The sequence below is a fragment of the Sitodiplosis mosellana genome, unplaced genomic scaffold (assembly GCF_009176505.1).
Source record: "Sitodiplosis mosellana isolate CC-2019 unplaced genomic scaffold, AAFC_SMos_1.0 Smas_scaffold_6226, whole genome shotgun sequence".
NCBI classification, from domain to species: Eukaryota; Metazoa; Arthropoda; class Insecta; order Diptera; family Cecidomyiidae; genus Sitodiplosis; species Sitodiplosis mosellana.
In genome coordinates, this window is record NW_022601467.1 from 6630313 (window position 1) to 6657024 (window position 26712).

General features: G+C 35.8%; 1 protein-coding gene across 1 annotated transcript in view; it reads left to right on the forward strand.

The window, feature by feature from the left end:
- Nucleotides 1–26712, forward strand: part of LOC129579272 (acetylcholine receptor subunit alpha-like) — an 84901-nt gene that overhangs the window by 43249 nt on the left and 14940 nt on the right. The window contains exons 6-10 of the mRNA XM_055469169.1: nt 2791–2810; nt 2897–3046; nt 10673–10683; nt 25678–25786; nt 25875–25881. Of these exons, the coding sequence (XP_055325144.1) occupies nt 2791–2810; nt 2897–3046; nt 10673–10683; nt 25678–25786; nt 25875–25881 (297 nt within the window). The remainder of the gene's footprint in view (nt 1–2790; nt 2811–2896; nt 3047–10672; nt 10684–25677; nt 25787–25874; nt 25882–26712) is intronic.

Consider the following 26712-nt stretch of genomic DNA (forward strand, 5'->3'; position numbering starts at 1 on the left):
TCCCCATATTTTCGGGAAAAAATAACATTACACCAAGACACCATCCCTAAAAAGCCTATACTTAAGAATTTTTTAGTCAAAAGTCGATTTTTTGGGAGTTGAAATCGAATATGAGGCCAGAAATATGTGAAAATATCACTCGATTTGGTCGTGTTAGTACTTAAAATGTTTGCAAGGGATCATACTAGATGTTCAAAGGCAGAACAGGTAGAAATCATTTGCTTTTACCTGTCAAACCGAAGCTCATGTTTGTGATTTGCTCATTTTGACCTGAAATTTGTCTTATATGTGTGAATCAATTGTCGCCAAATTTCATTCAAATTGCAATCTGACAAGTGCCAAAATGTTTGTATAGGTTCTAGCTACACGACACAAGTCAAAAACTGAACAAAAGTCTACCGCCTGGGTGACCAGTAGAGCGAAAAATGCAAAAAATGCCGAAAAATTGTCATTTTCTTGGTCATTTCACACTGTAACTGGCCCAGAATGCCTTTTCAAGGGCTAATGTCTTGGCAAAAGTTGTAGATATTGACGAGTCAGACAAAACCCTATCATCAGTTTTTGCCGATAATTGGCTGGAAAAATGATTTAAGTCGAAATGTTGCGATATGAATTGGCTTCCGAAAACTCTGTCATCAAAATTTTGATATGGGGCTTGCTTCACCAATTTCTATGGTACCCATGTCGTTTTTTAGACAAAACCTATTTTTTTGAGGTATATTTTTCGAAACTGGCTGGACTTTTCAGATGAGGGACAACTTTTTTTTTTTTGAAGCAGTCTAACTCACACACATACACACCATATCATACCAATTAAAATGAGAGAGTGCCGAGTCAACCGAGAGGAAGCGAGGGATAATCTCAGATTAATGCAAAGAAGGAAAAAAAAGCGACGAAGAATAAAATCAAAATCGAAGATCGATTTTGTGGAAAACTCAAATACTCTTAACTATCTGTGTACTGAATGTTATTTATCTACTTATATTGTTTTCCGGCCGCTTTACTTATATATCTCCGTGCTTCGTGCACCATTACACATTTTTAGCATTAGAACCGAAAATCAGATGAAAACCAATTTGAATAGAGATCTATTGGGATAAATGAAACAACAACAAGACCAAAACAAAAATATATCGTCGAAATAGAATCTAAATTATCACAAAAATAAGCGCTTACTTGCGAAAATGTTGTTACTGAGAACAAAAGGAATTGTGAGGTTTTGAAGGAAATGGGAAATACTTTCATTTACGAAAAAAAAGATAAAAATAGGGGCACATTAAAAAATCCATAGCATTATTGCTTAACTATCATATTGAATATCTGTAATTTAGGTTATGACATAAAAAAAAATATTCGCCAAATTAACACCTTAGTGCTGACGGAAATTTCGAAGTTTTGATTTCAGCAGAACCATTAAAAGTTTCCTTATTCAGATATACATCGATGCGGGCGCTGTAAACATGAAATATTTATCTCTATTTTAATGAGCGAAACAATGAAAACTATCATTATTTCACTGTAAAAATTCAAACCTCCAGTTTGAGTCGAATCAAATCATTTTTTTTTTTCGTTATAAAAATTCTAAAATATTCGAAATTCCATTCCAACCGGAATGAATACAGTCCATCATCAGCAATTGCATCACGACTACTTCGTTGAACGGAAGACAATTGGCGAAATGACACAAAGAATAACACCGAATTGAAACAAAAACAAAAATACACAATCCAACTGAAGAGTGTTTGCACCATGAATTTATGTTGCCAATTAGTTTGCCATCACACTTGTTTACATTGATCATTTGGATATTACATGTTGGTGTTTCTTTTGTCATAATTCACTCAGCTATGGTAAAACACGTTCAAGTTCCTTTTCGGCGATATGCGTATAGCGTGCGCTGTTTGCATTTCGCTTCTTCCAGATGTTTGATATTGCCACAGGAAATCTGCATTGTGTCATACTCATTCAGAGTAATCTTCTCAGTTTAGATACATAATATATCAACCATGTTAGGCTGGAAGTACGATATCCAACGTCTATTTCATTTTCTTCAAACGTACAAGCGAGTAAAGGGAAAAAAGCAACATTACTAGATATATCCTTCAATCGCATCAAGTTTGTTTTCAACAGAGGTTCGTCAACGTATTATTAGGTATACAGTATGCTATTGAGTTTAGCATATCCAGAGAATGTATTTGACTAATGTCAGTTAGCTAACTGAAAACATTCTGGCTGGCTCAGCGGCTGAATTTTATGCGTTGGAATTTCCTATGGACATATACTATGCACAATGCGCAGTGACAATGCAAAAAGATAGGCAGATTTGTTTACAAACAACAAAAAATAAACAAAACAAAAATCCCCATAACTAATGTAATGGCAATGTAAAAATAAATGGCGAAAATTTTACATTTCTTATGGGCTGTATACTATGTTCAGTGGCATAGGCAGACTTGTTGACAAATAACGGTACATGAAAAAACAAAAAGCTCCATATATATGATTTCTGTACTACAGATTGCGATGAAAAAACGCAACGCATAGAATTCAGCCGCTGAGCTAGCCAGAATGTTTTTAGTTAGCTAGCTGACATTAGCCAAATACATTGTCTGAGCATATCGTACGCATATACAGTAATGCAGCGACAAACCTCTGGATTTGTATTTTAATTTTTATTCATCCAAAAAGAGAGAAGAATAAATCCAAATTTCCTCCACACAAACACATAAATTTATGCTAAAACTGACAAAACGAACATCATTAAGATTAAACCCAATTTTTTTTTAACAGCGCCGACGGTCACTTTGAAGGTAATCATATTACCAATAATAATAATAATCAAATAATTACCACCTATGAAATTAATAATAATAATATTGTTCTATGACATCCAAAGTTACGTTAGCTACGAAGGCAACCATTTACAGCCAGGGTTTGGTGGAATGGAAGCCACCAGCCATTTACAAATCGTCTTGTGAAATAGATGTAGAATATTTTCCGTTCGATGAACAAACGTGTGTTTTGAAATTTGGCAGTTGGACATATGGTATGTGTTGTATGCAGACGTATACATATCACAAAAACACACAAAACAAACATACAATGCGTTTTAACATTCTTTTCAAAATTTTCAGACGGTTTTAAGGTACTTATTATTACCACGGTTTTAAGGTTTTTATTATTACGACGGTTTTAAGGTACTTATATTATAACGATGGGTTTAAGGTAAAGCGAACACTTTGAAACCGTTTAATCTCTCATTTCACGTTTCACGTTTTAAAAACAAATACACCGTATGCATCCGTACTATATTACATAATGATAATGATATCTATTAATATTGCAAAACCAAAACCAAAAAAAAAAGACACACATACTAACATATTATAAGTATTATAACATTTACCGATTGAATTGCAATTACAATTACATTAATATCAATTATTTCGAAATATACCATATTCATTTTGCTCGCTCGTAAGTGCACAAGGTGAGGATGCAAATTGCAAATCGAGACAGAGAAAATGAAATGAGAAATAATAGCACAATCTGCACAAAACAACAACAATTTACACAAAAATAAAAAAAAAGAACCAAATAACAAGAAACCAAACGAAATCGAAAGACAATATACAAAGCTCAAGGGGCTCTATTTGCGAACAGGATCAACGTTCATTTGGATGCAAACGACATGAATAATTCATCCACTGACGAAGAGATTAGAAAATCGTTTCATGTTGAGAATGAGGATTTCCTTAACGCGACCGCGATCATAGCATCATTTATATTATTTCACGGTTTGGCCGAAGAAAAATCTGGATCAAACTCATTCTATTTGCTTCCTCTTCCCTCTGCCCTACTTGATTTAATGTCTCTTCGTGCAGAGAGGGTGAGAGGGAAAGAGGGAAAGAGGATGTAGTAAATCGGTTAAAAAAAAGGCTTTGTAAAAATGCATTTCTTTCTCTCATGAATATCATATTGATTGCTATTATACCCGCTGTATACTATACTCCACAGCAAACTTGCTTATATCAAATTTCCGAGTAAAAATTCTAACGCATAGCACGTTGATCCTGTTCCAAAAAAATAGAAGCTTTTTTGATGTTGCTATTGTTATTGTTGCTTTATCATCTCTCTCTCTCTCTCTCTCTCTCTCTCTCGATTTGATCTCCCCTTGTGAACATGATAGAACAAAACCAAAAACAATAAGGCAAAACATTTCTACTGTACATATACAAAAATGCCAATTGTAATCGAATCATAGAAATACATCGTTTACGGCGACAACATACTCACACACAAACAAACAACAAATTTGTGCAAAGAAGAATTCGAGCTAAATCAGAATCAGATAGAAATTAAAGCTCTTTATATAGTTGCAGGACACATCGTTCAAACAATTTCTGTATATAATTACATTTCAATTTTATCTCACACATATACATTTGATATTCAAAATCGAAAAAAAAACCTTGAGATGTGCTCTGTGTATGCGCCCGCGTTTCCCCCACATCTCAATCTACATATATACATATATATCTATATATCTATCTATCTATCTCTATATATAATATGAAATATTTGATTTATGAATTTGAGCTTATGCTTTTATTTAGTTTCATTTTATTTTTCTTCTCTCTAGTTCAGTTTGTTCTTTTTTTCGTTCGGTTTCTTTTTTGTCTCTGTTTGATTTTCAAAGTCTTTGCGCATTTTGGAATCAATGGGTTCGTTTTCGAAGTTTGTTCCATTTTCGTTTCTTTTGTTATGAAACTTCCTTTCATTTTCATTCTAATGCAAACCACACACACACACACACACACACACATACATATATCCAATTTGGTTTGTTAACTAGATCCGGTTTTTAATTCTGTCCGCCATATATATTTTCTACCGGCTCCTGTACTGATGACTTTAACAGACATTTTTTTTTACCCTCCGACAAATACGCGAAGTAAAAAAAAACGCGACCGTCAAATGATTGTGTGCATTTTGTTTGCTTTCCATACGCACCAAATGTGTTTGTGCTATTTGTGAATTCATTAAATCACCCATCCGCCCGTATGAGGTATTTTGGGAGTTGGGGGCTGGAGAGAGGGCGACCAGAAAATACACGAACCAACGAAGAAACACACAAACAAAATGCACACCGCACATTTTACAAAAAAAAAACACACAGAGACATTAACAAAGCGATAGCATACGAATGTGTACGTATTCGCATGCCACGAACCAAATACAACACACAAATATTTGCACTTTCTATTCATAATTGAGTTCGCTCTGTCTTTCTCTTTCTCTATCTTCTTTCCTTTTGTTTGCCTTCAATTCCTATTAAATTGCCATAATCTCTTTAATTTGATCTTTCTTCGCTTTTCGTTATGTCACAATCGATTCGCAATCATTTGATTTTCTCGCTCATTTCGATTAAATCATTCATAACGAGATTTACTTCTCGTCCCTAATAACATATTGATTGCATTTGATTGATTACCCTTCTCCTTCTTCTTCGGTTATATAAATATTTTTTTTCCATCTTTTCCGGTCTTTTTATCTCTCAATAAAATTTTTCCTACTTTTCAAATAGTATATTATGAATAAACCGCAATGTCATCAGCCTTGAAAAAAAAAATTCTCGCATTTTTTTTTCATTTACTTATCATCTTCTTGATTTTACTTTCCTCTTCGTCTATTCACATATGCTTTAATTTAAATGTATTTCCATTTCAATATCTTTGGTTTCTGCACAAACACAAATACATACACACATAATACAACAAACATACTCTCACTGATTTTCGTCGATACTTGAAGTGAAAAGAAAAAAACACTATACACCACAAGTTTGAATTCAAAAGAGCAATAACAACAACAAAAAACTCGCACATAACGTGCATCGCCGATCGCACTCCCAATAAGCGGTATAAAAACATCGCTATAAAACGATGTAAAATCATTGAACGTGAACAACATTTCGGTTTCTTTTTTTCTCTCTGTACGTTTGCCTGAAATTCAGTATATATGTAAACATAATCTAATGTTGTTTTTTATTTGAACACAATAAGCACACGAGCATATCACAAGAGAGAAAGAGAGCAAGCAAACAAGCCAATGAAAAAAAATATTGTGCAAGAAACTACTATACCAGCGAAATAGAATAAAATATCTCAAGATCTTTCGATGCGATCTATTGTATACACATAGCACATTCGATACCAGAGAAAGAGAGAAAACGGCCGTAAGCGCTTTGCAATATTAGATGCTTATCCACCAAACTATTTAAAGCGTACAAATTTCATTTATGTATCGCGCGCTCTCATACATGGTCCCTTTTTTTATGTGTAAAATTGACAATACGTGCAATTGATTATTGCCAAATTGTACATTGGAGCGAACCACTCTGTCAATTTCGCGTCCGTCGATGGGCCACACAATCTATTAGATGTGGTATATTTTCGGATTAAACACACATTTCAACCACTTACACAACGCACACACAAACGCACACACACACACACAACGACCAAATCGCAGAAAATAATGTCGAAGAAGAAAAAAATCGTCAGATTTACACATATACACAGGCAATCACACACAAAAAGCATCGACTTCGATCGCCTTTATGCGACGAAAAATTACTGTTTGCACTTCTCAGCGCGAACGAGCTATGTTTGTTTTTCCCAACGAATGTGTATATATGCTTTCCACTTTTATCTGACGCGCGCGATTTGACGTATCCAAAAAAACTACTATACTCGGAGATTTCTCTCTCACTCTCTTTCTTTCACTCCCGGTTTTTCGTGCCCATTCCCTTGTGTTGTGTTGCCGTCTTCTTCAACTACAGCAACTTCTATTTCGGTTCGTGTATTTTGGCGTATGCTTCATTCAATTTCTTCGGCAATTTCGTCCGATATCCGCATGAGTGTTGTTTTTTTTTTCTCGATTCATGTCTCTTCCAGTCGATGTATGTGTGTGCATATTGCGCTTTTCGCGTTTCATTGCACATCCAAAGGAAATTTCATCAGAAATTGTTCGAAGCAAATTTGCGATTCGATTTTTATTATATGTTCAGAAGCTTCAGTGCACTTCGTTTCTTCCAGACAATATTCTATATCTCGTTTGAAGTATGTTTCCAACAAAGTTCATGATATGTGAATTCCACAATTGTGTGTGTATCTTCTATGTACATTGGTTTGCGGTACTACATCTGGTTTTTTCACCAGCTCCTTCCCCACTCCCCGAATTTTTACTCGCAAATTATGGCCTCAAAGAATCTTCAATGCGGTTTCGATAACCTCACAAATTCTTGATATGATTCGATTTGTTGGTCGTTTGTTAAACTCTAACCATTTCAATTGCGTTCCCTCGATTAAGCAAGCAATTTCATATTATCAAACGAAAAAAAAAAATAATCGAGGCTTCAGAACTTCATCAACGTGATAGAACGCGTCGAAAAGAATATGGAAAAACCCATTTCAAACCCATTCTATCATACGAACAAACAAAACCGTGGGAAAAACTTGAGAATTCGGAATATTCTTCAAGTTTCTCACAAAATGAATCAAATTATTGGGCGGATGAGATGCGAATAAGACAATTTAGAGTGAGCGAATATGCATGCAGGCGAACTATGCTTACGAAAATATGTGTTGCCGCTAACGCCGCCGCTTCCGCCACCGTCATTGCTACATTTCACATTCACCGAAAAAGAATTTCAACGAGATTTTTTTTGTGTGTTTATAACGAATAGCAAGGATATTTTGTTTCTTCTGTTTTTGGTTTGATAGGCGAATGAAAATATAACGTTTCAACACATTGTTTTTGTTTTAGTAACCGCTCCATAGAATTATCAAATATACCGTTCATTGTTTTTTTTCTTTTGTAAATAAGTGCACACCACATCTTATACATATATACGTATATTATATGATAAATATCACAAACACTCACATACACACATACCACACATCTGTATGTATCCATTTATTGCATTCCAATGACACCAGAAGGGATCTCGTTCTTGACTTTTAATCCGGTTCAATTGTTGAATTCCTTCATATTTCAGTTCTCATTTCGGTTTCTTTTTTTCGTTTCTTTTATCAGATAAATATATTTTGTGTCCGTTCGCTCGTTATTCATTTCATGCAAAATCACAATACACCGACAATGTTTCACCTATCTCCCGGTTGCCCTGTTTAATTGTTTGTCTCTTGTCTCATGTACCGTACACCACATCACACGTAATCGAGTGAATCCGTAAACACATAATTGCTGTACATAATTTGTTTATTGTTCGTACAACTCTATTTTTACCTGCCCTTAACCCTACAGAAAATAAAAATTATTTTTCGGTTTTTTTGGGTCCGATTCTTTTTTCTTCTTCTTCTTCTTCTTCTTCTTACTTTTTTGTGGATAATTTCATTTTTCTGTTGTTGTTGTTTCATTTCCATTATTTTCCGTTCATTTTCATTTATATTAATTACACCGTTTTATTTCAGTTCAGTGATGTAAATTTATGTGCATGGATAATTTTTTATTTGTTACGCGAGCAGAACAATTTAAAATTGCGGAATATGAGAATTTGATGGAAAAAAAAACTCACACACACAATTCAAAAATATAAATATGTTAAGCAAATACGGTTAAATGGACTTGACTGGCAGAACTCGCTCAAAACTCAAACATGCAAAGATTACTAGACGCTTGTTGCTAACAACAACAGCAGCAGCAGAAAATATGAATCAATTATGTATAGAGTTTTTAATTTCAATTTTAATTTGAGGATGGATTTTGGTGCAGAACCATCTCTCGTAGCGAAAAAAAAATGAAAAACACACATTTTTGAATCATCATACCAAACGGAGCGCAAGTCTATGACAAACGAAAATCTATATAAAACGTCGAATCCTCGAACCCAAAACATTGATGCATTCATGATGGTTCGAGAGAGAGAGAGAGAGAGAGAGCGTTGACTTGTTTATAATATAGAAAGAAAGTGATTTAAGGGAATAAATGTTGATTTGAACACAACTTTAAGAGATTTTAGGCTTAGTTGATCTTCATTTCTGAATATATTCGAAACTTGGCTTCAATTTCAATTTCAAATCATTCACGCGTAGAACCAACGATTCGTTTAAAGGTATAAAGTGCTTAGTGCGGTGATGGTGATGGTGTGAAAAGCTTTTAATGTAAAGGCTTTGACTTCGAATCACAGCACTAAAGCCGTGAATGACGTTTTTGATTTTCAAGTGTTTTCATCATCACAAACTCCATTTGTTTGCCAGAAGATGGGGAAAGGTTTATTGTATGTCAGCAGCGTATTCGGACGCATTGAATGTCGAATTATAATTTTAGTTAATTTACTTCGCGCATTGTCATTGACACAAGTTTCAAGTGTAATTAAATAGTGGATGTTTTTTTCTCTGTGTCTTTCACCTTCGAATATTCATCATACGCAAACGTTTCGCAATCATCGTCATCCGGGGTTTGAGTTCAACCAAACTATTCGCAAAGATATTCTTCTGTCAGGGTGCATTGTAATGATATGGAGAAAACATTACGTTCAAACGCAGGCATTTTGTGGCAGAATTTAAATTCGATTCAAAAGCACGTTTCAAATTAACCGTCGTTTTTTTTCTATACATTTAATTAAGAATCGTGCGTTAAAGAAACGAAGAGAAATTACATTCATTTCTTCCGGATTGAGTGCCGGATTTGGCGGCGGTCAATCCTATCTCCCAAAAGGTGGAAATGATCTCATATACTGTTGATGAGCGTGCAATTCGTGACCGAGATTTCAATGAATGACGCCACACAATTTACATTCAAACAGATTATTCATGGGACGTGGTTTTATGTGTTATTTGTCATTTCTTTGAAAATTATGCGCAAAACTTTTTCCTCTCCACGTGATCGCCATTTATTCAACGTCACTTCGATTTAATTTCGACACAGCGTTTCACCGGTTGTCTGTTTCAAATTGAATTTGAATTTATTTTGTCTCTTTTGATATACTTCATTGTCTCACTCCGTCGTACTCATGTTAATTAGCAACATGCAAGCATCAAATTGAAGCTCAAATCTTCTATTAACATAATCAGTTCCGTCGAACGGATATTCCATTTTTTTCACACGTACAAATGCGAATAATGCATAAGAAAGTAACAATTTTACCCTTCAGATCAAGTTTGTTTTCGTTTTTGCTTTTTGTTGAATAAAAAAAAATAAAAAATTCCTCCACACAAAAACATAACCAAAAAAAAAAAACTATTTAAGAAAATACTGTCAAAACGAAAATCATTAAGATTAAACATTTTTTTCACAGCGCCGACGGTCACTATGAAGGTAATATTATTATTATTAATAATAATATAATAATCACATTCCATATAATCTAATCAAATGCAATCGTATTAATAATAATAATATTATTATTCTATGACTAATTGAAGTTACGCTAATGACTAAGAGCACCGTTTATAGCACCGGCCTTGTGAACTGGCAACCACCTGCCGTATATAAATCGTCGTGTTCAATTGATGTTGAATATTTTCCATATGATGTGCAGACATGCGTTTTGAAACTAGGCAGTTGGACATATGGTCTGTTATGCAGATTGTATACATATCACACACACTCACATGCGTTTTAACATTCTTTTCAAAATTTTCAGACGGTTTTAAGGTACTTATTATTACGGCGGGTTGTAAAGGGTACTTATTGTAACGATGGGTTTAAGGTAAAGCGATTTCACTTTAAAACCGTTCAATCGTACGGATTCAAGGTGCCAAACAAAAAGAAACCCATTTTCATTTTATTTGTCTTGTATTGAAACAGAAATCAATAATTAAGGCCACAACCATACACACACAAAAAAAAACAAAAAAAAATCAAAATAATTAACAATACCAGTAATTTAACTCTTTTTTAAAAAAATTAAATGTAATTCTGCATAACCGTAATTCATATTATTCATATGAAAGCTGAAATTCGAATGTTGAGACTTAGATTAGATTGTTTCTCCTAACAAATTTAATCAAAAAATAAATAAATAATAATCAGTGATGAAGTAAAAACCAACGCTCGAAGTAATGGGCAATTTTATCAGATTGATGCATATCAGATGTAATTTTTCGTTTGTCATCGTTTTTCTCCCTTGTTTTATTCTTTTCGTTTGGTTTTTGAAATTCATTCTACATTTGCTAAAAAGCTGCCTTTGAAATGAACATTTGACAAACGTTTGTTCCGTCCAATGCTAAATTTTGATAAAATTCTTCATACAAGTTGATTATAAAGTCTTTTGCCCGGTGACTTTATCTCATATTATTTCTGGATCAGTTTAAATGGATAAACAAGTAAAAAATTCATACGTTGCTTTTTTTTTTTCTCTTTGTGTTCGTGTGTTTGTGTCGAAACTTCTCTTTATTTTTCTTCTCGTTTTAGTTTTGTTTTGTTTCGTTTTCGTTTCCATTGCATTCAATCCGAAACCGCATTTTATTCAAGCTAAACCATTTTTCGATTTGCTAACAGCCGTTTATTTTTGTGCAGCTCGAAAAATATGCTCGACGAATGAACGTTGCGAATTTGCATAACATTGGCGTGCATCTCTCGTGCCGTCGTGTGTGTGTGTGTGTGTGTGTGCTTTTTTCTTCCTCTTTCATTCTTCGTGCGGTGTGGTTTATGTGATTTGTAAGTCAACTTGATTTGAATAAGTGAATTACATGTTGGGAAAATGCATTTCTTGGAATCAAAAAATTTTCATTGCACCGCACGCCACTTACTTATGCGCTTATATATTGTTTACTTGTTGCATTACACACAGACTAATTGCTCGCTGTGGGAAAATTGCACATCACATTTCGGCTAGATTTTCCACGTGGGACCAATCGAAAATAATTGTGTTTACTGCACACATAGAAAGGAACGAGTAAAAAAAATGATACGAGAAGAAGAACGATTCAAGTAACTTTATCGAGTTATTTGAGCGATGATTTCACATAGTTTTTGTTCGTCGAGCATATTTTCGATCAAACAAAAATACTTGATGCCAGTTATTTTTTTTTCTCAATAATATTACGTGTGTATCTGAATAGGCTCCAGTTTATTTATGGATCTGTTTTATTTTCGTTGTGTCTGAAAATGCTTCTTTTTGATCCCCTATCTCCAAATCATTTAAACGATGATGCTAAAAATGCAAAGATTCAGCCATTTGATTGGTATTTAAGATGCAAAAACTTTTTTTTTAAACGTATTTAACATTTCTTTGTTCTGCTGCTGCTTGCGAGTGAAAAAAAAAAACGGAAGAATATATAAGCATAGTATATTCTTTTGTAGATCAAAGAATTGTGTAATCCATCAGTGAATGGTGTTGTGTGAAAAGAAGTTATTCGTGTGCAAATCAAGCCATAATCTACTCAATCAAATATCTGATGTGTTTTGAGTGGATCTCAAGCGCGTCCCGCATCAGTGGAAGCGTTGAGCGGCAATGGAATAGTGCGCTTAAAATCGATCATTATTATTATCCGCTTCGAGTGTTTTGCGTGATGATGATGGTGGTGGTGGTGATGGTGATGTTGGCAAATTGCTTTTGCTGCATGACGGTTACTCAGCGATACGCGTTACCAGAATTTTGGCTGGTACACAGCACATTTCACCAGTTGCGACTTCGGTCATATATTCGTTGATGCGAGTATAGTGTGAGTACGGCTTACCAGTTAGAAAGTGTGTACATGAGGCGCGAACTAAGACGACAATTCACTTCGCAATAATTCGACAGCTTCGCACACACGTTGTAACTGGTAAACCGTACACACGAGCCACAGTTTGCTTTGATTCGCATGAACGAATGTATGACCGAAGTAGCAAATGGTGAAATGTGCTGTGTACCAGCCGATCAAATGGTGACGTGCGTCGCTGAGTAAAAGGTTTTTTTTTCTGCGCTGTTTAGCATTCATACGAAATGTGAAATTACTGTAATTGAATTATTACCGAGGATTTAGTCGAAAAGTGGCTTCGCTGTATTATCAATAATTGAGCAATGCAAATAAATAACCTGCTGAAATGGGCATCAAATCAACAAAAACAAGCGGCGAGAAGGTAAAAAAGATAGCAGCAGCATCATCACCGCCACCACTAAAAGCCACTTGAGATAATCCGAAGCACGTAGATATGAAGAAAAAATATATAGAGAGAGGCCCCATAAATAAGTAAGTTTTATCACAGCAACTTTTATTTACGCGCATAATGTGCATCACATAGACATTACATGCCGCCATCATATTCACACTCTCTCCCCACCAATCCTCCCTAATAAAATTATCTGTTACGCTGACGACGTACGTGGTGGCGTAATGCAGTTACATGACTTGCCGATAATTCTGAGAGCAGCCACTTCATTATGAGTTCCGCTCTTTCTATCTCTCTCTCTCTTGCTCGCTTTATTTTATTCTCCGGCTGGTTTTTTCGTGCGCTCTCACCCTTTGAAGGCACGTCGTCTGTATTGCCATAATATGGAAATATTCTTGTAAAACAGCATATTAAGCATAAGAGCAGCATGTACGTTAGTAACCATTTTATAAAAGTATGGCTTGTGTACATGTGGTGTACGTTGTATGCCGCATATATGAGGCATTTTAGATCATGATTAAACCAAAATGAGGATTTAAAAGATGATTTCTAAACTCTTTTGTGCATAGATGGAAAGGGGTGCTGTTGCAAAACATGCAAACACCATGGCTGCTGTACAATGTTTTTTTCTGCTTCTTCTTTTTTTTCAAATGGGAAACTCAAATTTCCTATGTGTATTCCTGTACTCATGTTTCCATGCCGTTTGCTTGATACCAACCAACTCAGACCATGTTCTGCTTCCGAACGAGAAATATGGGGGAACTCCATAACTTTTATTGACATTCAAATAAGACAAACAGAAAACAAATCAAATGCGATACTTCCGACAAAAAATTCACTTTTGCTTTATTTCCATTTTGGGGTGACATCCGCCAAACGGAAACGAGAACTGTTTGACATTTGCGTTTTATGAGATTCGAGTAGTAGCTTTCACGTCGTCGTCATTGTCATTGCAAGAATGGAAATGAAACAAAAATGTAGCAAAAAGGTCAAAATGAAAAATGAAAGACAGGAATCTTCTACAAGAAATGAAGAATAATAACGAGATTCTGTTGAATGAATGCAGCTTTTAGTGTGCGGCCACCAAAATCGTGATAAAAATTTTGGTTTCATGACTCACTTGATTATTCGAAAATCCATGACAAACAAGAGAGAGAGAGAACATTCAAAAATATTACATGAAAATAAAAATGGCTTCGCATCAGCGTACGTTTTACGTGAAAATGAGGTTTCATAAAGCAAGTGTGAAAGCAGAGCAAAAAAAATGTTTAATACGACGACAAAAGCCACGTAAATCAAGGTGGAAATCGTGCACGGAACGGCGAAAAGTTTCCGGCATAGATAAAAATGCATCATACATTAAATCATTCCTGGAATAAGTTTCTCTTCCAAAAAAAAAACACACACAGTGTCACACACACACAAACACACCGACGATTGCATAACTTAACAATTAAAATGATAGAGCCCAATTATTGTTCCGTTCTGACAGTGTTTTTATTTCGTTTTCTCAGTTGTCATCAATTAATTCATGTAATCCTTCCTGTACTAGTATTAATGCTGACCGCATCCAGTAGAAATATTTACATCGTTACATCGTTTGTAAGAATATTTTATTCCGTTGACATTTTTTGTTCCTTCTTTTTCCGTTTTTGTCTACAAGTTGATTTTGTGTTGTTGTTTTGAGCGATCAATATCGGTTGAAATTGGACCCATATTTTTCCTGTTTGATTTTTGGAACATTTCATTTTAAAACTTTGAATCATTCATATCGTATTTTTGAAACCAGCACAATATTGACAGTGATGGGTTTTGCATTTATTTAGGTAATTAGTTGATAAGGGAAAGGTATAAAATACTTGACGTTTTTTTTTGTCCTCTAATCCTTCAATTGTAGTTGAGCTTTGTTATCAAAGCATATATGAAAGAAGAAAAGAAAAAAAAAACATTTCATGTGTTTGGACACAGTGATGTGTGAGTTTCTCCATAGCAAATAAACGAAAAAAAAATTACCGTAAAAACACAAGCAGAGTATGTAATGAATTTAAAATATCGCACAGATAAGGGCTTTGCTGCATTTTTCTCAAAGAAAAGAAAAATGCACGAGCCAGTTGAAAAACCGACACGTAGAAAAATACAAGCAAAAAAAAGAACACACGGATAAATGTTCCGGCACAAAATTGAAGCAAATCAAAAGAGCGTAAAGTATTGATGTGTACTCGGTCCGTGCACATGGTCGAAAAAGATGATGGCAACGAAACACATTAAGTTCAATTATACGAAAGCGTTTTTAGACGAGAGGATCTCCGGACTGAACATTTTCTCCATAATATAATTACGACCGTTTATATTATTTTATCACGATCTGAACGTTTGTTTTGATAAATTCCCGATGACACTCCAGTGTTACATGTTCCGTTTTTTAAGCTTCACCGTTTTATTTTTTTGTTTCAGTTTTGCTTCAGCTGAGCGCTGTTATTGTCTGACTCAGCTTGAGTCTTGTTCGTTGATTTTCGTTGGTGCTTCGATTGTGTGTTTTTTCGCTCCTTCTTGTGTTTCTTCTTCTATTACTGTTTTTCGTATTCTTTCCGTTCGTCGCCACCCTATGCACATCCACACACATATACACTCTGTTTATTCTCTCTGTCGAACTACCATCTACCCATTGGGCGCCCAGGCTAGACCACGAGTCCCCGCGTGCACGATTTTTGGTCAAAATAGAAAAAGCCATTACGGCACCTAACATACACATCAAAACCTGGTGTGCATGCACGATGCGTGTACCATTTATTGAGTGCTGAGTATTCATCTTGAGTATTAAGTGAGTAATTCTATTTTAATTCAATTTCGAGAAAATGTAATTAAATTGCATAATTGGATTAAACGGCGAAACGGCTTTTAGCTCTCATTCAATTAGAACGGATTGCGAAAAGGTAACTCAACCGTTACTCTTTACATTTGTACCCACCAACATCCTTCCATCTATTTTTATTGTTAATTCTCCAGACTCGTTCAGTTTTTCGCATTTTTTGTTTGTTTGTTTCGTCTACTCCCCCTCCCTCTTTCTCACTCTGCCTCACACCCTGCTTCACACATCTCACATCGCAACCTGGGGAGCAACGGAAAAAAAGCTACGCTTCGCATTTGTCGAATTACGTACATGTAATCGTTTCAACGGTTTTCTCCATCATCAGGATTAGGCTACCGAATCGACCGATTTTTATGTTTTTATTTTCATTTGCTGAAAAAAAAGCATCTCCCCTGCGAATTCGTTTATCGCCAGAGGCATTTTTGTAAAATTGAAATTAAAAAATCATGTGAAACAATCAAAATGAAACAAGTGAAACGAAATCAAAAAAACTTTTGACGCAAAACCAAAAATTAATTGAAACAAAAAATGTTGGACAAAAGAAAAACCAGTCAAATAAATTGGAAATTCATTAAATTCAAGCTTTGACATTTAGGATGTTTGAAAGTATAATTGAGCAATTCAGCTGAAGTGACGGTCTTCGATCATGATCACATTCAATTACCGTAAATTTGGCTCCACTACATTTGTTTAAAATTAAAAACATCTCAAAAGAAAAAAAAACGCATAAACAAATTGAAAAGAAACTGCTCTCAATCAAATAAAAAGTGTTACAGTTAAATGAAAGAAATGTAGTTGTATTTTTTGTATGAGAAAATGTTCTGTGTTCTTCTTCATGATTGAGTTGATTGTATTTATCTCTCGTAATGTACTATATCGTTTCCTTGATGCACAAGCTTAGAATGTATGTAATATTTCTAACCAACAACAACAAAAAAATGAATTAACAATAAACAATCATACAGAATTGTGAATATACTACGTAGAATGTGTCAGTGGGGAGGATATGCCATAATAATCTCATGTCATTTTGTAAATACACATGTCCACACACTCACTCACTCACTCTCTCTCACACACACATACTCTAGGGGTATTTATGTCAGTTGAATCTATCGAATTTGATCGTTCCATTGCGATTTTGTTACAAATTCGCACATTCCCTGCGAATCCTTTACGAATTGTCCACATTCTCTGCTTTGTCACTGCGAATGACAACTAAGATGGCGCCAGCTGTCAATGTTTGGATTTGATCAATTCGCAAAGAATTCGCAAAATTCGTGAAATATTTGAATGAATTGGAAGTCAAAACGCGTGCGAATTGTGCGAATTCCTGTCAATTCACGAATACATAAATTCCCCTAGCACATACTCTCAATTGTTTTGGTTTCTTCTTTTCGTTCGTTCGTTTCTTTCATATAGAGCCATGTGAATGTTTTTATGCTTCGTAACCTTTTTAGTCGACAAAGAAATTTATAAAGTTATTGTTTAGACATGAATGGTGCAACGGAGAGAAGTACGTATCCGTACTTGATGTGTTCCCATTTTGCATAGACGGAGGCTCTCGCTGTGTGTATCTGTGGACATTATTGTTAATGAACACGTTTGCCAAATGGATTTTTAAATTCACACACTAACAAGCAATGCACACAAAGCAACGATTCCGGGCATGGTGAGACAATTGAGAAAATTCGTTTTCGGATTCATTAAATGATCAAGCCGGCAAGTAGATTTTATTAAGTTTTTCATAAAGTATATCCCAAATAAAGCACTTGATTTTAAAGTTGAAGATTGAAAATTATGCGCCATGTACGTACACAGCGTGTAAAATGTTAGCGTGAGCATAAAATTAAACATACAGCCCGACGTGTGAATGTGCTCTTTCTCGCTCTCTTCCATTGATATACCTGACTCTGTGTATGGTGTGGCGATAACCGAGCAAATAACATCGCTCAAAACAATACATGCAAATGAAACAAAAGCCATTGTATTATTATTCGGGGTAGGGTTTTTTGCGTGTGTGTGTGTGTGTGTGTGTGTGTGTGTGTGTGTTCGAGGGAGAGAGAGCAAAGCCAGTTTACACTTTGTTCATGTGCTTATTTTCACATTACTGTTTACAGGCGAACGGTAATTAAATCAAACCGAACGAGAAACAAGTTAATCTTCGAAAATGGAAATGAAACGGCGGAGCGAAGCGTGTGAGCGAGTGAGCAAGTGAATAAGCACGCAACAGCATGGAAGAGCGAGAGATAAAAGGATGAAAGGGCGAAATGAACGCGAATGTGAGAGCGATGCGTTCGCGCTCACGCTAAAGAAGGATGCAAAAGCTGCAAATTGAAAGAGAAACGATGACAGCAAAAGAGAGACCAAATAGTCTTTATATGATAATGTCATGGCTGGCAACGTGATGCTATGTGTACAGCTCATGGCTGTAAATGTACCAAAAACGCGCAGCGAACACACAAAAGCACACACAAACACCGACTACAATTCCAATTGAAAAGCCAAAATTCTATTTATTTTTCGGATACACGCACTTACACCGTAAACACTTCTCTCGAAAATAATAATAATAATAATACGTATTGTGTGTAATGCAATTCAATTCAAAGGGATGGAATAGGAACAACCAAGTGTATGTATATATGCGAACGTTGTGGCCCACATTTGTAGATCGTGGCGAAATGTTGTTGGCTGTTCGCGCGTTGATGGAATTATAACGCTTCTTTTTCTTTTACTCTTTCTCTGTCTCTCTCGACTCGCTTTTTTTCTACACGTGCTGCCAAGCGTTCTCTTTCATCACGAACTCCGATCAACTTTCTCTGTCTCGCTCTCTTCCTCCTACGTCAGCCAGCCAACCAACCAACAACCAACCAACCGACCGACCGACACAATGTGCTAACACGTTTATTAACGGAATCGTTTTATTCAAATTAACGAACGAATTGGGAAAATTTAGATGCATAAAAAATTTAATTTTTCTTTCCAATTTTAAATTCATTTTCGGGCGAAAATTTTCCGCGTGTGCTTTCGCAATTTTATCACATGCACACACACACACACACACACACACACACACACACACACAAACCGGTCGATTTTGAGAGTTTTTCAATGATAAAATCGCTTATTCAGCTGCTGTAGTAAAACGGTACGACGAATGGTAACGGTGTGCGCCATTCCGACAAATATATATATATCGTATTTTCAGTTAATCGATTCACTCACATTGGCGCGCAGCGCAAAACGCTCGACACGACTATCACCTTGGCAAAAGGAAAAATACACGGTGAAACAATAGTGCACAATGCAATGGCAGAGCTTCGAACATACGAAGCGCGAAATAACCAATTAATTACGGTATTTTGTGTTTTTATGCTTTCGTTAATTCCATTTATTCAATGCAAAAGGATTTGCCCATTTTGCTTGCATTTCCTTGGAATTTGGCCCGTATTTTCGCCCGCCCTCATCTTTCGTTATCACAATCTCTGGAAAGTTTCAATGCGATTTATTTATAATTTTTTTCACGTGTATTTCGCGGGTTCAATGCCATTTTCGGATTTACCCGAATGAACCGTTTGCCGGCCTCCCGCTGCACAAATTCCATTAGATAACATTCGTTATTCTTTTTTTTCTTCATTCGGCTCGTGGTTTAACTGATTTAACAAATGTTTCGATTGAGCTGATGCTTCACTACATATCCAATACATAAACTGCGTTCGTTCAAAATTGTGGGTAGAAGAATACGCAACGGCAGAGAAAAAAGTGTATTCGGCTTAAATTTAATAAAAATGACATGGAAGGAAAAGCCTGATGAAAACAGCAAAATGGGAATCAATAGAGAATAGAACAAACCAAAGCAAAGCGAGAGAAAAAAGAGTATGCAGGGCAAAATATGATGGAAAACTCGCGAATTGAACAGGAATAATTTGGATACGATTGAATTGTGTGCATATTTTATACCTTTTCCAAGCAATAAAATACTATTTCAATTTTCTTGTTTCATTTTTTTTTCATTTGTTGAACGCCAGCGACTGAAAATGTTCAGTTGAATTGGATTAAATCTAGCTCCTTTTTTTCCCAATATCTTTTTTCATTCTTTGTAGAGAGCATTTGATTTTATTTGATGAATTCAGAATACATGTGCATGCCTGTTTACCCTTCATCCGCTTGATACGTGATTTTTAGCGGGTTTTGCATCGAACCAAATGTCTGTTGCTGTTGTTGTTACCGTTGTTTTTTTTTTGTCGACAAATTTCGTAACATTCTACGCATTTCCTCTGTCATTTCAACGTTTGAAATCGAATTCAATCAACCATAGTAGATCTTGTTGCTAAAAATTAATATTTTATTTTGGATTTTGGTTTGCAATTAATATATGAGTTGTTCTTATGATTTAGCGCATATCGCTTGAACGATAAGCCTTTATGCGATTATAACAGCATCAGTAGCAGCAGGAGCAATAATAACCGAATATTTTTTTCCCGTACACGCATACACACACAATGCATTGCGTAAACAAGCTTCTATCAGGGCAATCAAATGATAATTAGGGCAAATAAATTGGTGTACGAAATAAAGCATTGTTACTAATTAGACACAATCTGAATTGCAAAAGGATCGGACAATGTTCGGAATCACACCGTATTATCATCATTAGATTTATTGTTACTAAGAACACAATCAACTCCCCATCTTTATTATCGAGTTCAATCGTTTGGTTCATTCATTCATTCGGGTTTGTTTTATGCATGATGAAAAATGTTTCAACAACGCTCCTGCCTCACACACACACACACACACACACACATACACTCACACCTATGGTTTTGTTGTTGAGAAATAGCATCGCCAAAGTGAACGACAAATACACACCCAATGGCTACAGCGAAAATACGCGTTCTAAACGAAGTAACAACAACAATGACGAAAAATTCTAATCTATTTCCGTATTTCAAGTCAAACTTTGTATAATCTTGACGTGGTCGTGCTGAAATGAGGCAGACCCACCTAACTTCCCCGATTCGCATTGCTCGTGCATGGATTTGGGAGCACACAATATTGAATAAATTGAATTGACCAGTCGCATCGTACGTGTGAGCAAATGTGATTGAGAGGCTCTATAAGTGTGTATGTCAGTCAGTCGATACGTTCCGCTACGTTTAAATATGGCATTTAATTTCCTTTAACCTTGAGTGTTATTTTCATGCAGTTTCGTCTCTTCATATAGAGAGATTGATATAGAATATATATATAGATTTGTGTGTGTTATTTGTGACCGAATTTTCGGTGCCAATGTCGACCGATCTCTCTCTCTCTTTCTCTTTCTCTTTCTCTTTCTCTCTCTCTCTATCTCTATCTATCTATCTCGAATGGCTATCGACTATGCTCGATTGCGACGTTTGAATAGTCAAATGACGCCAATCGCATGCATGTCGTGTTCAAACGTCGAACGAATTTATGGTGGCTCAAGCCATTTTCCCATCTGCGTGTTACAGTTTGAGAAATGCATCCAAAATGGATTTAAAGTGAATCTTTAATTTTCCTTCAAATTCATCTTGATTTCTTTCCATTCCCGAAATATTGATCCATTTGGTTCGTTTTTACGATTCTTATTATTTATGGGATGGCTATGTGCCGCTTTTCTTTCGAATGGATTTTACTTTGTAACAATTGTCAATTCAGATGCTGCACGGACTAGCAAGCGGGATAGAGATTGAGTGAGTATGTGGTAGAGTGATTGTGTGTTAGGAAAAAAGAAAATGCCGTACCGATTTCAAACGTTCATGCAGCTTTCTGATAAGAAACACCCCATGCCTGAAAAACAACCATGAATAGGAATGAGAAATATATATATATTTTGTTTCGTGTCAAATAAACTGAATGATTAAGAGTAAGAGACCGTCCGATCAACCATTTAACCATGTTTCTTTTGTTTGTGTGTGCCCATTGTTCTTTCGATGCTAGTAAGTTTCAGGCGCACATGGGGATTTGATTTGATTGCACTCTGATACACACACACATACACGTTGGACGAATGATTGAAGAGCCAAACACTCACACACCGGATGTATAATCGTCTGTAAAAAGTTTGCTATTGTTCAGTAAATTATTCGGATATTAGTCCATAAGTCTTTTTGGGTAAAAGTCTTTGTTGTGGTGCTGCTGACTCTATTTTTTGTTTTCTTTAAATGCTCTCTTTCAATCTCTTGCTCGTCATAACTCGACATCACGGGAGCTTTTGCTATCAATATTTTTCTACTATGTATATTCACATAAACGTGTTGCCTAATGCATACCGGCAGCACATGAGCTCCCACAATACCTTCAGTCAACTGTGTACTCTACCCTTTTATATCATCACAACAATCTTAAGAGACATTTTTTCTCTACTCTTTTATATCTGCTCGTTTAAGACACTCGCTTTGTGTTTCATTGAGAAAGACGTTCTTCTTTTTCCCCATTTCTTTTCTTGTCTTCGCTTGTGCAATGCATGACACTTTCATTCCCTTTGGATTTGTTTCGTTATAGGATTTTCTCAAACTATATGTGTGTTTCACTAGTAGTTTCAAGATAAAACTTAATACATACACATAGCGATACAGGGATATTCCGAAATAATTACAAAATATCTTAATTTTTTCATGTACATGCGTATTTAAACTTCTCTTGTATGGGATGTGTGGTAGCGCTCAACCTCTTCACCATATTGCCACTGCGGACTTTCTTTTTCTTGCTGTTGCTGTCGTCGTCGTCGTTATTGTTGCTGTTGCTGTGTGTAGCGAGAGATTTGCTTTTGAAATCCTTGGCTACAATGCGCTTTGTGTGTTTTGCTTTTACCCATTCGACCGCAGTCAAAGTTTAGCATAGTTCATTTTTTCCATTTCTCGTTTCTTTCATTTTGCTTTTGGCGTTTATTTACGGTAAATAGAACTTGTGCCTAATGGGGATGGGATAATACAACCGAATGAACACGCACACAAGGAAAAGAGATCGAGTGAAAAAAACAACAGCAGCAAAAAAAAACACGTATTGGCCGTATAACATCATACGCAGTGATTCTTCATCATGTTCAACATCTTCGCTATATTATTGTTCTAACTGACGCTGATGGTTTGCAGCTTCGCCTGCTTTGCTGTTACTCGATTATTTCGTCAACCATTTCGCTTCAAATTAAATTCAAAGCTTTCAATACGGACAAATAAATTGGGTTACGTAAAGTGTGTGTGCTTGCTCGGTGACTAAAAGTATGCGTGTGCGAAGTACGAAGCGCGCGCGGTCATGTAACTATACTCTGTTTTGGGCAATATGTGCACATATATGGATTTCGATGTTTGTTTTATGCATGGAAAACTTGGTATTCATCCCCACTCTCTTGTTCACCTCTTTCTCTCCACGACATAAGCAACTCATCTCGAATGTAGGCAAAGCCCACTCGGAGATCCTTGAATGCGCTCGATTTATCCGAACAATTTGACAATTTCTTGAAATGATAACATTGCGATGATTTCAACTTGGCACGTCCAAAATAGGCGGCAAACGTGAATGAGAGAGAAAGAGAGAGAGTGAGAGAGAGAGAGAGAGAAAGATCAAGAATGGGGGCAAACAAAGGTGGTTGCAGACGGAACACTGAGAGTGTGGCAAAGTCGAGTCTTCTATTTAGTTGTGGTTCAGTTGTATGCATCACACTTTGCCTATTTGCCATTGTATAACATCCTAATGTGCTGCTTCACTCTCCATATTAATAGGCGTAACTGCAGCATAAGTGCATGACAACGGAGAGACAAACGCTTTCTCGTTCATTAAATATTTCCCATATGACACCTTCCAGAAAGTGACGACCACTGCAACGCAGCGACATAAGAATCATGGCCCATAATTCTTTTTTTCTCCGTCTCTCTCTCTCTCTCTCTCTCTCTCTCTCTCTCTCTCTTCTTGTTCTCTTTTATTCATATTCTAACAAGCATATTTTGACCTTTTTAATAGCATACAATTACATTAACAATGCTAATCGTATGCACAGCATACATGCAACGCATGTGATTTGGCTTTGTTTCATTGTCCACCTATTGTGGTGTACATTGTACAACGCATACACATACGCAGGTTAATTCTATTTTTCCACGTTGAGCCATGTTATCCGAAAATTGTTTTGTTTGGCATTGGTGCTGCAGCAACGGCAGCGGGTCGAAGCATTGAGCCAAACGAAACTATCACATTGATAAAAAAAACACTTTGTGTTGTAAATGGACGCAAATAAATTTGCAAATCTAAAGTCATTTATTTGCGAGCACAAGCTTACACAAAAACTAAACAGCAGCGGTAGCAGCAGTACAACTATCGGTTGACAGACGATAACCGTAACCATAATTTAAATTAGCTTGCTCTATCGAAATGAATTTAGAACGCCATTGGGAGTAATTAATCACGACAATGATAACATCAAATAAGCAGATAAACCAGATGAGAAGTTTATGAGGGATGATGGTGTGTGGTGAGAGTGATCAAGCGGCTGTGTGCGTACGTCTGTGTGTGTGTGTTGTTGTTGTTGAATGCAAGAGTTTTGAGTGCGTGTGCTCGAGTGATTGGCTGGATTGAACCGAAGAACACCGCAATAAAATCATAATCCCATCCAATCAAATGGTGTTATATGGTGACTTAGCAATTGTACAAACTTTAGTTACATCACTGTTAATTCGTGCGATGGCCAAAACTCAACTTAAATGGCTACAAATCATTGTTTCTTCTTCTTCTTCTTCTTCTTCTTCTTCTTCTTCTTCTTTTTACAATTTTATTATGCACCCAAGCACATTTTTCAATTACACTTTTGCAAAAGTTTGTTACGCTTTTAAGTACAAAGTATTCTGCTGTTAGCTCGTATAGATGCCCATGTGTTCTATCCCCCCAAAGAGTGTTGGCTTTAGTTTTAATTTTAATTTCATTTCGCTGTTTTTTCCCTTCTTCTTCTTTTTTCATTCAAAAACCATAATATGCAAATAGATAAATAGATGTAAGGCATGAATTGAAATACAAATGAGATGAAAAGTAGAGGTAGCATGATTTTTCTCACAACCAAAACTGGTCATTTTTAACATTAAATATACGAATAGCCACTTTGCATCATATCAACCCATTTCGGGTGTTGATCCATTTTTAAATGCATGAACTAGTTCGTATACATACACATATAAATATATCTCTATCTTATTCTCGTTATCTCGATTTTTTCTTTGAAATAAATTCATAAGCGTATCGAAATTATTGATTGTAGCATTAAAGATATACACTCTAAACTTAAGCAAACATACATATGCAAATTTGTAGAATTGATTAAATGTTAGTTTTTGTCAAGAATTTACAAGTGCAACATCAATATTAAAAATACCACTAAAACAACCCGAAAGTTGAAACCATCCGCTTATTATCAGATTTTGAGCAATTGTAGAGCACCGTCCATAAATGACGGCAAAATCAGCTGTAAATAGCCGTAAGTGATTTCGACATATTGTGAAATGTTGCAACATCATACCAATTAGTACTGAATTTTGCCGTTAATTATGGACGGCACTCTACAAATTTTCAAAACATATTTTGTATGTATTCAATACAAGATTATACACGGGTGGTTGAAACCGAAACAGGTGGACCTAATCGAAAAAATCACTTTATAATTATTAATCAAGGTTGATTTGCGTCACATGGATGAGGAAGTGGGCTCGAATATCGTTGATTTTGGCGTTGATCTATCTGAATTCTATATGTCAGTTGAATGGGATATTTTAGAAGTTCCAGGTAAAAATTTTCGAAATTCGTGGCCTGTTGTCAAATATCTGGAATAACTGACCTTCTTTCTCTCTTTCTCTATTCAATATTGATCTAGCTGTGCGGTAAGCTATTTCTGGTGGACTTAAATATATGTTTTGTGTTGCGTTGTGTGTTGGATTGGGTATGGATTGTGTTCGTGTATGTACGCAACGATGAATCGCATTCATTTTTCGAACACAGCGCAAATGTATTTTAATCATATTTTGAGGTACAATTAAATTTAAAGGCCGTTAGTTGTTTGCTGCACTATCTTTATTTGCAATAATTAAGGGATTGCCTCGATGCCATATGCAGGTCACTATAATGTCAAGTACAATTGGTCACATTTTCGCTCATTCTCTCTCTCCCATCTCTCATGGCATATGAGATGTTTCGGTACGGTGCTATCCAAAAGCTAATCCTTTCCGTACATACACACTCACCCACTCATAACGAGCATAACTCTATAGAGTGCCGGTTATGATGGCGGAGATCCAATGATGGGACTTTCTGTTCCGTTTAGCCTCTCTCTATATCTATCTGTATTCGAATAAAATCTAGTAACATGCAACAATGCAATTGATGTCATGGAATCAGAAGCCGTCATCTAACTACCGCTATTTAGTGAACAATAGCATCAAACAACGGCCAGGATGACGACGACGATGACAAAACAAAAAAATATATATACAAACATACATACAAACAAGAAGGTAGGATAGCAAAAAATTGTACACACAACATCCAAACAATGCAAAAGCACATGGGCAAATAAGCATTTGGCTAGGATATGGTAAAAAATGTAAATTTCTCATGCCAGAGAGTCTTTTGATGTTTACAGTTGGGTAGAGAGAGAGAGAGAGAGAGAGAGAGAGAGAGAGAGAGAGAGAGAGAGAGAGAGAGAGAGAGAGAGA